This window comes from Nicotiana sylvestris, chromosome 5 (genome assembly GCF_000393655.2).
Source record: "Nicotiana sylvestris chromosome 5, ASM39365v2, whole genome shotgun sequence".
Lineage (NCBI taxonomy): Eukaryota > Viridiplantae > Streptophyta > Magnoliopsida > Solanales > Solanaceae > Nicotiana > Nicotiana sylvestris.
In genome coordinates this window covers 38,551,991-38,564,071 of record NC_091061.1, presented here as the reverse complement: position 1 = coordinate 38,564,071, position 12,081 = coordinate 38,551,991, and the positions used below count along the sequence as shown (strand labels likewise).

The following is a 12,081-nucleotide window of genomic DNA, read 5'->3' as shown; positions in this document are numbered from 1 at the left end:
CTTGAAAAAAATTTAAATTTTATGAGTGAAAAACTAGTCCAAACCATTTTATAAAACTTGAAAAAATTACCTTCAGAAACTGCCCAAAAGCTGATCACTTTTTATAACCAAATACTCTCTGTTTCAATTTATATGAACCTATTTCGTTTTTGCTTTGTGCCAATATATTTAAAAACAAATTTTATGGCCAAACTGGAGCTAACTTTTGGATGTTATGGCCTTACTCTATCGGGCTTAGACCTGTTTAGTTTGGTGATGTATTTTGAATATAGGTTTTGCCATTGTATTGGTGGAAAATAAATAATACATGTGGAATTACATTTGGCTGATAAACCATGATATGTGAAATAGTGAGAAGATGACAACTGGAATATTAAAATTAAAAGATGTACGAGTTACAAGAGCTACGAGCAAATCACTCACGAGACGAAAGGGCGCCTATGCTCGAGCCTAAATTAGTCGATGAAGAGACACGAGCAGAATGAATCAAGACAATAAAAAGAAAAAATTCATGAATCTTCAATTAATGAGGAGGAAGAATCATAATCGTTATAGAATCTTCATCCGACTACCAATTCTAACTGATCATTAAAGCCATTAAAGCTCATAATTATTTAGCCGTTAATGAAAGGAAACATTATATTTGTAAATCTCTATATAAGAGAAAAGAATTTCACTTGTAAAGACACATGTGAGGCAATATTGAAATATACACTTTACTTTTCTACTTTCTCGAAATTCTCTGCTTTGACTTTGCAATCAATTATTTCCTTAGTCATTCTTATTATTTTCCTTTTATACCATTGAGAAAGTGAAGCTAAACTTGGTTATCAGTAACCCGTTTCCTTCTTAAATTAGATTTTGATCGAAAGATATATTTTTGGTTAAACAAATTGGTTCCATTGCCACGAATCTGATAATCTTTTCACTCTCCAAATTCACTTTTTGTTCAAACAATCATATCAACTACCAACAACAACAACAACCAATTGAACCAACAGAACCAACAGGAGGGAGGAACTCCAATCCCTTCACCTCAAAATTCTCCTCGATAGTCTCGGGAGGGGACACCTCAAAGATCAACATTACACACGAATGATCCACAAGGAGACAAGCAAACTACTGTGGACACATTAAAACAACTAATTGCGGAACACATCAGCAATGCTCCAAACAACACTGCAACCATAGAAAACCCACGCTAGGGACTTGCTAATTCGGGAAGCGGAGGAACTCCCAGCAAATCTCGCGATGGAAGTTCAGATACACCAAATAATTCTGATTTACAAAGTTTAGTACTAACTTTGCAGAAGCAGTCCAAGGAGCAGAGCGATCGCATAGAACAAATACCTGGTGTGCCACCTGTGATTAAAGGAGTGGATATTGACAAATATTTAAAATAGAGCTGGAAGCCAAGTGCAGCTTCCTTGTCGATTCTAAAGAAGTTTAAAATGTCCAATATTCCAAAGTATGATGGAACAACCGACCCACGAGATCATGTAACTGCGTTTATAACTGGCGTGAAAGGTAATGATTTAACCAAGCAAGAAATTGAGTCGGTACTGGTAAAATATTTGGCAAAACACTCACGAAAGGAGCACTAACATGGTATTCTCTTTTACTAGAACATTCTATTGATTCTTTTGCTGAGCTTGCAAATTCATTTATAAAAGCACATTTGGGAGCTCAAAACGTTGAGAAGAGGATGGAAGACATCTTCAAAATAAAACAAGGAGATACTGAGCTACTTAGGGAATTTGTGGATAGATTTCAATATGAAAGAATGATGTTACCACACATACATGATAATTAGGCGGCCATGGAATTTGAAAGTAACTTAAATGAAAAAACTTAGAAGCCACAAGGAGACTCAAGGAAAGCTTACGAGAATTCCCTGCTACAACTTAGAATGATGTGTACAACAGGTACAGTATGAAGCTGCGGATAGAAGAAGACACTATCACTCAATCAAGGGGTGATGAAAGAACAAGTTTAAGAAAACCAAAAATCGAAAAAAGGTCCGGTAAGAACTGGTATGAACCTTACATGGGACCAGTAGGATGAGATTCCCGCTCTAAACAAAAAAATCCAAGGTATGGTTCAAGATAAAGAGACATAGACGCGGGTTCATCATCCAAGTTCGAGAAAGAGCGAGATGTGCGGGACAACAATGTTAATACAAAGGCAAAGATTGGTGATTATAGTTTCAATGTTAGTACTTCTCAATTGGTAGTTGTTTTAAGAAGTATGGAAGATAAGGTGTGGTGGCCAAAAGAAATTAGATCGTATCCTAGCAAAAGAAATCCAGATTTCTGGTGCGAGTTTCATAATAACCACAGTCATAAAACAGCAGATTGCAGATTGCTACAAGGTGAAATAGAGCATTTGTTAAAACAAGGTTATTTAGTCGATTTGTTTAGTGAAAAGGGTAAGCAAACGTTTATGAAGAATAGACAAGAGCCACCAAAACCTCCATTACCAAAAAGGACGGTTAATGTGATAAGGAGAGGAGAGGAGGTCAACGGCATGACATATACAGCTGCAAAAAAGACCTCAAAAGTCACGGTTACCTATGAAAAGCGAGTTCGCCAAGTTTTAAAAGAAAACAGTATAACGTTTGATGATGCAGATAACATGATGATCCCTTACAACGATGCACTGGTAATATCTTTACTTGTACATGATACTAATGTGAAATGAGTTTTGATTGATCCAGGTAGTTTCGTAAATATCAGTCTTTTGAGGGTGGTAAAACGAGATGCAAGCTGATGACAAAGTGGTGCCCAAAGCACGTACCTTATCTGGATTCGACTATTCAAGCGTTGTTACAAAAGGAGAAATAGTGCTTACCACATTTGCAGAAGGAGTTGTCAAAGATACAAAATTCCAAGTAATAGATAGGGACATGGCGTATAATATGATACTTGGCACGCCTTGGATTCATGATATGGATGATGTTCCATCTACTTTACATCAAGTTATTAAGTTCCCTTCATAATGGGAAATTAGACAAACCTGTGGAGATCAGCATGCTTCTAGAAGTATCAATTCAGTGGCGGATTCGAGCATAGCGAACGATGGTGCAGATAAAAAATAGCAATTATAGAATTCGGTTGAGGACACAGTAGCACAAACTTCAACTGAAGGTGGACAAATTGACGTAAATTCAAGGCCTAATGTCGTTCAAGAGCCAGAAGAGAATGAAAACATTGAAACAACAATAGAAGAACTCGGGCTATCATGCTTTCCAAGAAGTGGCCAGATAGAAAAGTTTATATTGGAATGAAGCTAAGCCCATAAATGAAAGGAAGATTGTCAAATTTTTACAAGCTAACGTAGATTGATTTACTTGGTCGCATTCAGACATGACAGGTATACTACCGGAGGTGATGACTCACAAGCTAAATGAAGATCTATCATATCCACCTGTCAAACAGAAGAAAAGGAAGCAAGGATCCTTCAAAAATCAGGTGATTCAGAATGAGGTACAAAAACATTTAAAAATTGGGTCCATACTAGAGGTAAAATATCCTAACTAGCTAGCTAATACTGTAGTAATACCAAAAAAGAATGGGAAATGGTGAGTTTGTGTAGATTATACTGACTTAAATAAAGCTTGTCCTAAAGACTCATTTCATTTGCCGCATATAGATCAACTAATTGATTCTACTGCAGGGCATGAGTTGTTGAGTTTTTTAGATGCCTATTCAGTATATAATCATATAAAGATGGATCGTTTAGACAAGAAAAAAACTTCCTTTATCACAGATAGGGGGACTTACTATTATAAATTCATGCCTTTTAGATTAAAGAATGTTGGAGCCACGTACCAAAGATTGGTAACAGAAATGTTCCAAGAACACCTGGGAAAAACTATGGAAGTCTACATTGATGACATGCTGGTCAAGTCAGCACAGGCGGGGGATCATGTCTAATATTTGTGATGATAGGCTATAATTGTGTATTTTAGTCGCTTATTGCACTCTAATTTACTGCAATTTAATTGAGTTTGAGCTTTAATCGCTAGTGTTTTGAACTAAATATGTGTTTTATGCCTTGTAGGAGTGATTCCGATCTATGTAGGCGTTATGGAATGAATTCAAGTGATTTGGAGCTTTGAAGCCTGAGTAAAAGCCCAAGACATTAAGTCAGGATCGTGTTCAGAGGTCGTGTACTAAGTCGGGATGTTAAAAGAGGACGAAATAAGTTCACTCTGAGAAAATTACACTGCCGCGCCGCATAGGACGCCGCAAGGTGCGGCGCAGCAGTGTAAAATGTTGCCTGATGCGAAAAGTTGAGGCTGCTGATAATTTCCATTAGTGTGATGCATGGCACGACGCATGGTGCGGCCCGACTGTACAAATTTCATAGAGCCAGAGTCCTATTTCACGCAGGAGAAGGTGTTTTTGTCTGGGCCAGACCCTACTTGGTATAAATACATATAAAAACGATATTTTGAGGACTTTTGACAGAGCTTAGCCTGGAGAGACGCAATTTGGAGCAAAAATACACACAAGAACATCTCAGGTTTCTTCATCTTTTCTAGTATTTTCAATTATTCAAAACTTATGCAATTGTTTGATTTTATCATGAGTGGCTAAACACCCATTGTTCCGGGGTTGTGATTTAGCCATGAATATTATTGTTTAACGTTGACTTGACCTTGATTATAATTCACCAATATATATTGTTGTTTCTTCAATTCTGTGTTTAATTGCTTAATTATCTAGCCAGCAGTTAGGTTCTATTTACTATCTATGCTATTTTTGGGAAAGCCATGTTTAGATTAGAGAAGAATTGAAGAGAGCACTTAGGGGGAGCGGATTTGTGGTTAGGATAGGAATATACCTAGTCACCGTGCTTAATTAAATATCGTGATCTTAGTGCGTTCTTAATAGATTGATTTAATAGGAATATAGGCATTAATCTATTGAGAATAGGTGAGTAGTACTTCGGGAGAAGGCTATGAGAGCATTTATCGATTAATTAGCAACCATGAGTGAATTATATGAAAGGGAGAGTTAATGAGAACACAATACAAATGGTGAATCGATCACAACCCTGGAATATTTGTCTCTACTAAATACACAACAATCATCTTGTTACTTGATAATTTAGTTATTAGTTAGAATTGTAGTATAATATAATCATATTATTGGACTTTAATTTTAGCTGGATTGAATAACAATTTTAGCGATTTAGTAAGTAGTTTACACAAGTCTCTGTGGGTTCGACACTCAACTTATCATTATATTACTTGTCGACTACGTATACTTGCGTGTGAGTTTGGGACCAACAATTTGTCAGATACTTTTCAGATTCTCCGCAAGTTCAATATGAAGTTAAATCCCGAAAAATGTGCCTTTGGCGTGGCTTCAGGTAAGTTTTTAGGTTTCCTTGTTTCTAACCGAGGTATACAAGTAAACCCTGCACATATCAAAGCCGTTGAAGAAATACCAGACATACTCACTAGTAATAAAGAGGTGCAGAGGCTGACGGGTAGGATAGCCTCTTTGGGAAGATTTATTTCTAAATATTTGGAGAAAAGTTTTAAGTTTTTTTCAGTGTTGAAAAAGCAAAACCAATTTGAGTGGACTAATAAGTGTCAACAAGCACTCAAAAATCTAAAAGCATATTTATCAAACCCACCGTTGCTGGCTAAACCGAAGGATAGAGAAAGGCTACCCATCTATCTCGCTATATCAAAAATAATAGCGGTAAGTGACGTGTTAGTATGTGAAGACAAATGTAAACAATATCTAATCTATTATGTTAGCAAATCTTTATTTGGATACTAAAACTCGATATCCTCATTTAGAAAAACTTGCTTTAGCACTAATCATGGCATCTAGAAAGTTGAGACCTTATTTTCAATGTCACCCTATCTCTGTAGTGATCGCTTACCCCTTAAGGAATATATTGCGCAAGCAAGAACTGTTAGATAGGTTAGCCAAATGGGCAATAGAACTCAATGAATATGATATCACATACCAACCTAGAACTGCAATAAAATCACAGGTTTTAGCAGATTTTATGGCGGACTTCAGCCTAGGGATAGTTCCTGAAGTAGAAAAGGAACTACAGGTATTCACCGGATCTAATCCAGGTACTTGGACCGTATTTACTGATGGCTCCTCAAATGTTAAAGGAGCGAGTTTAAGCATTGTTCTAAATCCACCTTCAGGAGAAACCATAAGGCAGACAATAAAGTGTCATCCCATTACTGACAATGAAGCAGAATATGAAGCTATAATTGTAGGTCTAGAATTGGCACGAGAACTTGGAATAGAGTAGATTATAATCAAAAGTGACTTGCAGCTTGTAGTTAATCAAATGCAGGGGACTTATATAGCTAGAGAGGCGAGGATGCAGCAATATTTGGAAAAGCCACGAGAATTAATCAGACAATTCCAATCGTAGAAAAACGTGCAAATACCTAGGGAGGAAAATGCGGAAGCAGACGTGTTGGCTAATCTTGCATTTGTTGCAGAATTAACAAATGAAGAAAATTATACCGTGATACATTTATTTCATTCGACACTCGATCAGGATAAAATCGAGGTAAATTTCAATAATTTAACTTGGGATTGGAAAACGAGAGTTCGTTAATTTCTTGCAGTACAGGATTTTACCTGAAGACAAGAAAAAGGCTCAATCACTTCGATGAAAAGCTACTCGTTATTGTTTGGTTCATCGCAATCTGTATCGAAAGATGCTCGGAGGGCCTTTAGTAAGATGTCTCGGATCTTCTCAAACAGAATATGTGATGAGAGAAGTACATGAGGGACACTATGGAAATCATGCAGGAGGAAGATCCTTGGTAAAAACTCTAATTAGAGCAGGATATTATTGGCCAAAAATGGAAGAAGATGCGGTAAGTTTTGTGGCCAAGTATGACAAATGCCAACGATATGGAAACAACATGCATCGCCTAGCAGAGCTATTACATCTTGTTATTTCACCATGGCCTTTTATGAAATGGGATATGGATATCGTAGGTCCACTACCACAAGCCAAAGGAAAGGTATGATTTTTATTAGTATTAACAGATTATTTTACCAAGTGGGTAGAAGTAGGTGCCTTCAAACAGGTGCGGGAGAAAGAAGTCAGGGACTTTATATGGCGAAACATCATATGCCAGTTCGGAGTTACAAAAGAAATCGTATGTGATAATGGCCCGCAATTCATAGGTGCGAAAATCATAGAATTCTTTCAGAGTTGGCAGATTAAAAGGATAACTTCAACACCTTATCATCCTGTGGCTAATGGGCAAGCCTAATCGACAAACAAAGTTATTATTAATAACTTGAAGAAAATATTAGAGGAGTCAAAAGGTAAGTGGCCAGAAGTGTTACCAGGAGTCTTATGGGCTTATCGAACGACAACAAAAATAGGTATGGGAGAGCCTCCATTTTCACTTGTGTATGGTGTTGAAGCCTTAATCCCAGTTGAAATAGGTGAACCAAGTACAAGATATACCCATGTAACTGAAGAATCAAATGAGGAAGAGATGCGAATAAATTTAGATTTGCTTGAAAATGGAGAAAAGTGGCTCTAATAGGGATGACAGTGCAGAAACAAATTATTGAGCTATATTACAATCGGAAAGCTCATCTTAGATACTTCAAGTTTGGGGACTTCTTCCTCAAAAAAAATTCAATCGACAAATGCGTCTAATGAAGGAAAGTTGAGTCCAAATTGGGAAGGACCATACATGATTCGAGGCATTGTTGAAAAGTGTGCATGTGAGTTAGAAACAATAGAAGGCAAAGTACTCCCATCAAATTGGAATGTTGTTCACTTAAAGAAGTATTACTTCTAAGCAAAGGAAGAACCACCGGTCAGGTATCATTCGTGTATGATTTAGTTTTGTTCTTTTTTAATTATATTAACCATTTTAGATGATAGGCACAAAGGTAGCCCATACCAAATGATGATATTAGACTAAAAGACACGCGAGATACAAAATTATTTCCAATTTGGGTTACAACCTTTCTGATAGAATAAAATGGGTTAAGAAGTCATCATCTAAAAATATACCTCCAAGTCCCGTATGTATTTTGCTTTTTAGGAAATGGACCAAATGGAAGAAATAATCAAGTGCTCGAGATTTCATACTTCAAAGTTCTAACACTTGGGGGACTATAGATATGAAGGCAAAGAAGACTAAAAGTCAAAGAAGACAAAAGAAGACTAAAAGTCAGAATTCAAGCCTGGATCAATCCAAAAATCAAAAGTCAAGAGCCAATCAAGAGCCAAAAACAAGCCTATCAAGAGCCAAAAAACAAGCCTGATTCAAAAACCTTTGCAATAAGCTTGGACAAAGTGCAAACTCGCAAATATAAATTATAAGATACTGCGAGTACTTAGGTTAAGGGTAATGATTAGTCATGGGTTGCAAGATATACCCTAGAATATTTTGAAATCTGTTATAAGAAAAACAGTTATGAAAGAGTTGGAGATGTCATATAAAAAGTTAGTAGAATACTTGTAAAGTGTTATGTAATTTGAAAGTTAAAAACATGAAACTTCCTCAAATTATTCATGAAACTTCTTCAAAATATGTATTTTCCTACTTCACTCATATACTTACACCAATATGAAGTTGAGACGTCTTCTTCATTAGTGTTGTTTATAAAAGGTCCCTCTTTTATAAAATTCGTGTCTATGCCAAAATCATAAAATATTAAAGCATTTTTAAATGAAAGTCAAAGAGTTTAAACTAAAACTCAAATTAAACGAAAGATCATATATTAAACTTGCCTAAAACTAAGTATATACTTAGTTAAAACCAAAATGTTTGTTTGGTAAAAAATCCCCAAAACGAACTAGGGGTAAAAACTAACCAACCATTCCAGAAAGTAAAAAAAGTCCCCATCAAAATTTTAAAAACAAACTAAGTTCTGAAAGAACACTAAGGGGCAGAGTCCAATATGGCATTATTAGCAGAGGGAGAGGCAGAATCCAATAAGGCATCATCAGCAACAAGAGAAGATTCAACTTGAGCAGAAGAAGCTTGAATACCAACTTCACCAGGAGTAAGTTCATCACCTTCGGGAACTCCGACCTCAGGTGAGGAAAAGCTCTGACTTTGCTAAGTTTTTTCAATTGTTTCCTTAGCCTTGGCGATCTCAGTATTCAAGCCAAGGCCTTCCAGGCTAGCCTCCATCAAAGTCTCCAGGCGGGTATTCAAAAAATCCCAACTTAAATCAAGTGTCAATTTATCTTTAAGGGCTTCATAATCTTTCTCCCACTGATCTATTTCAGCCTTCAACTCTTCTTTCTCAATCAAAGAAGCATCATAAAAAGCCTTCAAAGGAGTGAGGGAACTCTCCAAGAACTAGATCTTATCAGAAAAGACACAGAGGTCTTCTTGAACCTGAGTGAGTGTTTTAACTAGCTCCCCGGCATAAGTCTCCTTCTGATTAAGGAGTTCTTTCAAACACCTTATCTCCTCGGTAGCTTTAGAAAGTTGCTCTGCAAATGAAGACTCAAGGATGTCTTTGTCTTTGCTAAATTGACTTGAATAGGCCTTTTCAATTGCTAATTCTGCCGCCATCATCCTTGCTTGCTATTCCAAAGCACATTTCTCTTCAACTAAAACTTCTTTCTCCAACTGAAGACCCTCATATTGTTCCTTCCAATTATCCGCTTCAATACGTGTGATGACCTTTTTGTTTTAGAACTAAATTCTATGTTTTGAGGCCTTAAAACCTCCTTTTTGTCTCACCTCAATGTGCGTGTGCAGTCCGGGCGTGTATCCAGAAAGCCATTATGTGAAAATCTGTGAAAATGGTGAATTTTGCTTTTAAAATGAATTTAGGTTGACTTCAGTCAATATTTTAGGTAAACGGACCTGGACCCGTGATTTGACGGTCTCGGAGGGTCCGTAGGAAAATATGGGACTTGGGCGTATGCCCAGAATCGAATTCCGAGGTCTCAAGCCCGAGAAATGAATTTTAAAGAAAATTCTTTTCTAGAATATATATGAGTTTTTGGAAATGAAATATGTTTGAAATTGATGGTATTAGGCTCATATTTTGGTTTTGGAGCCCGGTACAGGTCTTATATGTGATTTAAGTTGAGCTTGAAAAATTTGGTAAGGAACAGATGCCATATGACGTGATTCGGAACTTTAGTTGCAAAATTTGAAACTTTGAAAATTCTTGAGATTTTCTTTGATTTTGATGCTAAATTCATAATTATTGATGTTGTTTTGATGATTTGATCACACGAGAAAGTCCGTATGATATTTTTGGACTTGCGTGCATGTTTGGTTTGGAGCCCCGAGGGCTCGGGTGAGTTTTGGATAGGCCATATAGTGAAATTTGGACTTAGGAAATTGTTGTTGTGTTGCAGGTCTGCAGGCTTGGCATCCTGGCTCACAAATGCAAAATTTGTATCGCAAATGCGAAGATGGTCAGGGCTGCCCGCAATTGCGATATCGCAAATACGACAACAGCATCGCAAATGCGAAGAGAACAGGAATCCTCAAGGTTCGCAAATGCGAACCCCTGATCGCAAATGTAAAGAAAGCAGGTTTCTTGAGGGTCGCAATTGCGACATCAGAGACTAGCTAAAATGAATTTCAGATGGGATTTCTACCATTTTTACAACCTTTTCAAAACCTAAACACCTTTGGGCTATTTTTCAAAGATATCTACTCTTCCAAATCATTTGTAAGTCATTTCTAACTCATTTTCCTTAATCTTTAACATCTTGTCACATGATTCCAACTCAAAATCAAGGGTTTTCATGGGGGGAATTAGGTGTTTTGGGTAGAACTTAGGTTTTTAAAATTTTGGGGATTTGGACCTCGATTTGAGGTCCGATTTCAAAACAAATTATATATTTGGGTTCGTGGGTGAATGGGTAATTGGGTTTTGGTTCGAAGCTCGGGTTTTGACCATGTGGGCTCGGGTCGATTTTTGACTTTTTGGGGAAATCTTCATAAAACCTATTTTCATGCATTAAAATTGATTTATTTAGCATTTATTGATATCGTTAAGTAACTTGTGGCTAGATACAAGAGAATTGGTGGTGGAATCAAGAGGTAAAGCAATAGTTGATGCTTGAATTGTGTTCGTGGCATCGAGGTAAGTGTTTGGTCTAACCTTAGCTTGAGGGATTAGCAGTCGTGTCTTATTTTCTATGTGTTAATTATTGAGTACGACGTATAGGCATGGTGACGTGTATCTATATGTTGGTGTCAAGCATGCTCGTGAGTCTTATACTATGATTAATGTGACTCCGTTTTGTATTATTCATCCTTATGTGATGATTTCTATTGTTGAACAAGGCTTGTGAATGTAATATTGGTAATTGAATATTGAAGAGCATTGGCTCAAGTTGTAAGATGATTTGTGGAAGTATTATTGGCAATTGAACATTTTAGAGCATTGACTCAAGTTGTGAAGTAAATGTGAAAAGAGAAGAGGATTATGATATTGTCTCCCTTGCCGGGAGGTTGTTGTTTTTAATGTTATCTCCCTTGCCGGGATGTTATTATTTTTTATATTGTTTCCCTTACTGGGATATTATTGGTGTACTATTGTTCCCTTGCCGGGATTTTATTGTGATTTTATTGATTCCCTTGACCTTATTGCTTTGTGATTGTTGTTTGGGTAAGGAAGAGTGTTAAAGCACGAAGGGCGATGCCGTGCCGCACGATGTACCATTCCGTGCCTTTATATGAGTGATAATGCACGAAGGATCATTCCATGCCATGATTATGTGAGGTAAAAGTATGAAGGGTGATGCCGTGCCGATTATATTGATTCTTATGGTGAGGACGAGAGTAAAAGTACGAAGGGTGATGTCGTGCACTTGTCTTTGATTTTCCTGATTCTTGCTGATAATTGAGTTATGGTGTTCTTTATGTTTATTTACTGATTTTCTATTGTTACTTGATTTATTGTGATGTTATTGATTCCCTTGCCCAAATTGCTTTGTGATTGTTCCTTGGGTGAGGAAGAGTGTAAAGCACGAAGGGTGATGCCGTGCATGATATTTGTGAGAGAGTGTTAACGCACGAAGGGTGATGTCGTGCATGTTATTTGTGAGAGAGTGTTAAAGCACGAA

At 36.9% G+C, this 12,081-nt stretch overlaps 1 protein-coding gene across 1 annotated transcript; it reads left to right on the top strand.

Annotated features, from left to right (window-relative positions):
* The first annotated feature begins 2,247 nt into the window (after positions 1 to 2,247).
* On the top strand, positions 2,248 to 2,700 carry LOC138868530 (uncharacterized). The gene has a single exon (XM_070146085.1). The coding sequence runs from the start codon at positions 2,248 to 2,250 to the stop codon at positions 2,698 to 2,700; it is 453 nt and encodes a 150-aa protein (XP_070002186.1).
* Positions 2,701 to 12,081: the final 9,381 nt, after the last annotated feature.

Excerpts from the sequence above, each read along its gene's own strand:
- LOC138868530 (XM_070146085.1), top strand. The coding sequence starts at position 2,248 with ATGGAAGATAAGGTGTGGTGGCCAAAAGAAATTAGATCGTATCCTAGC.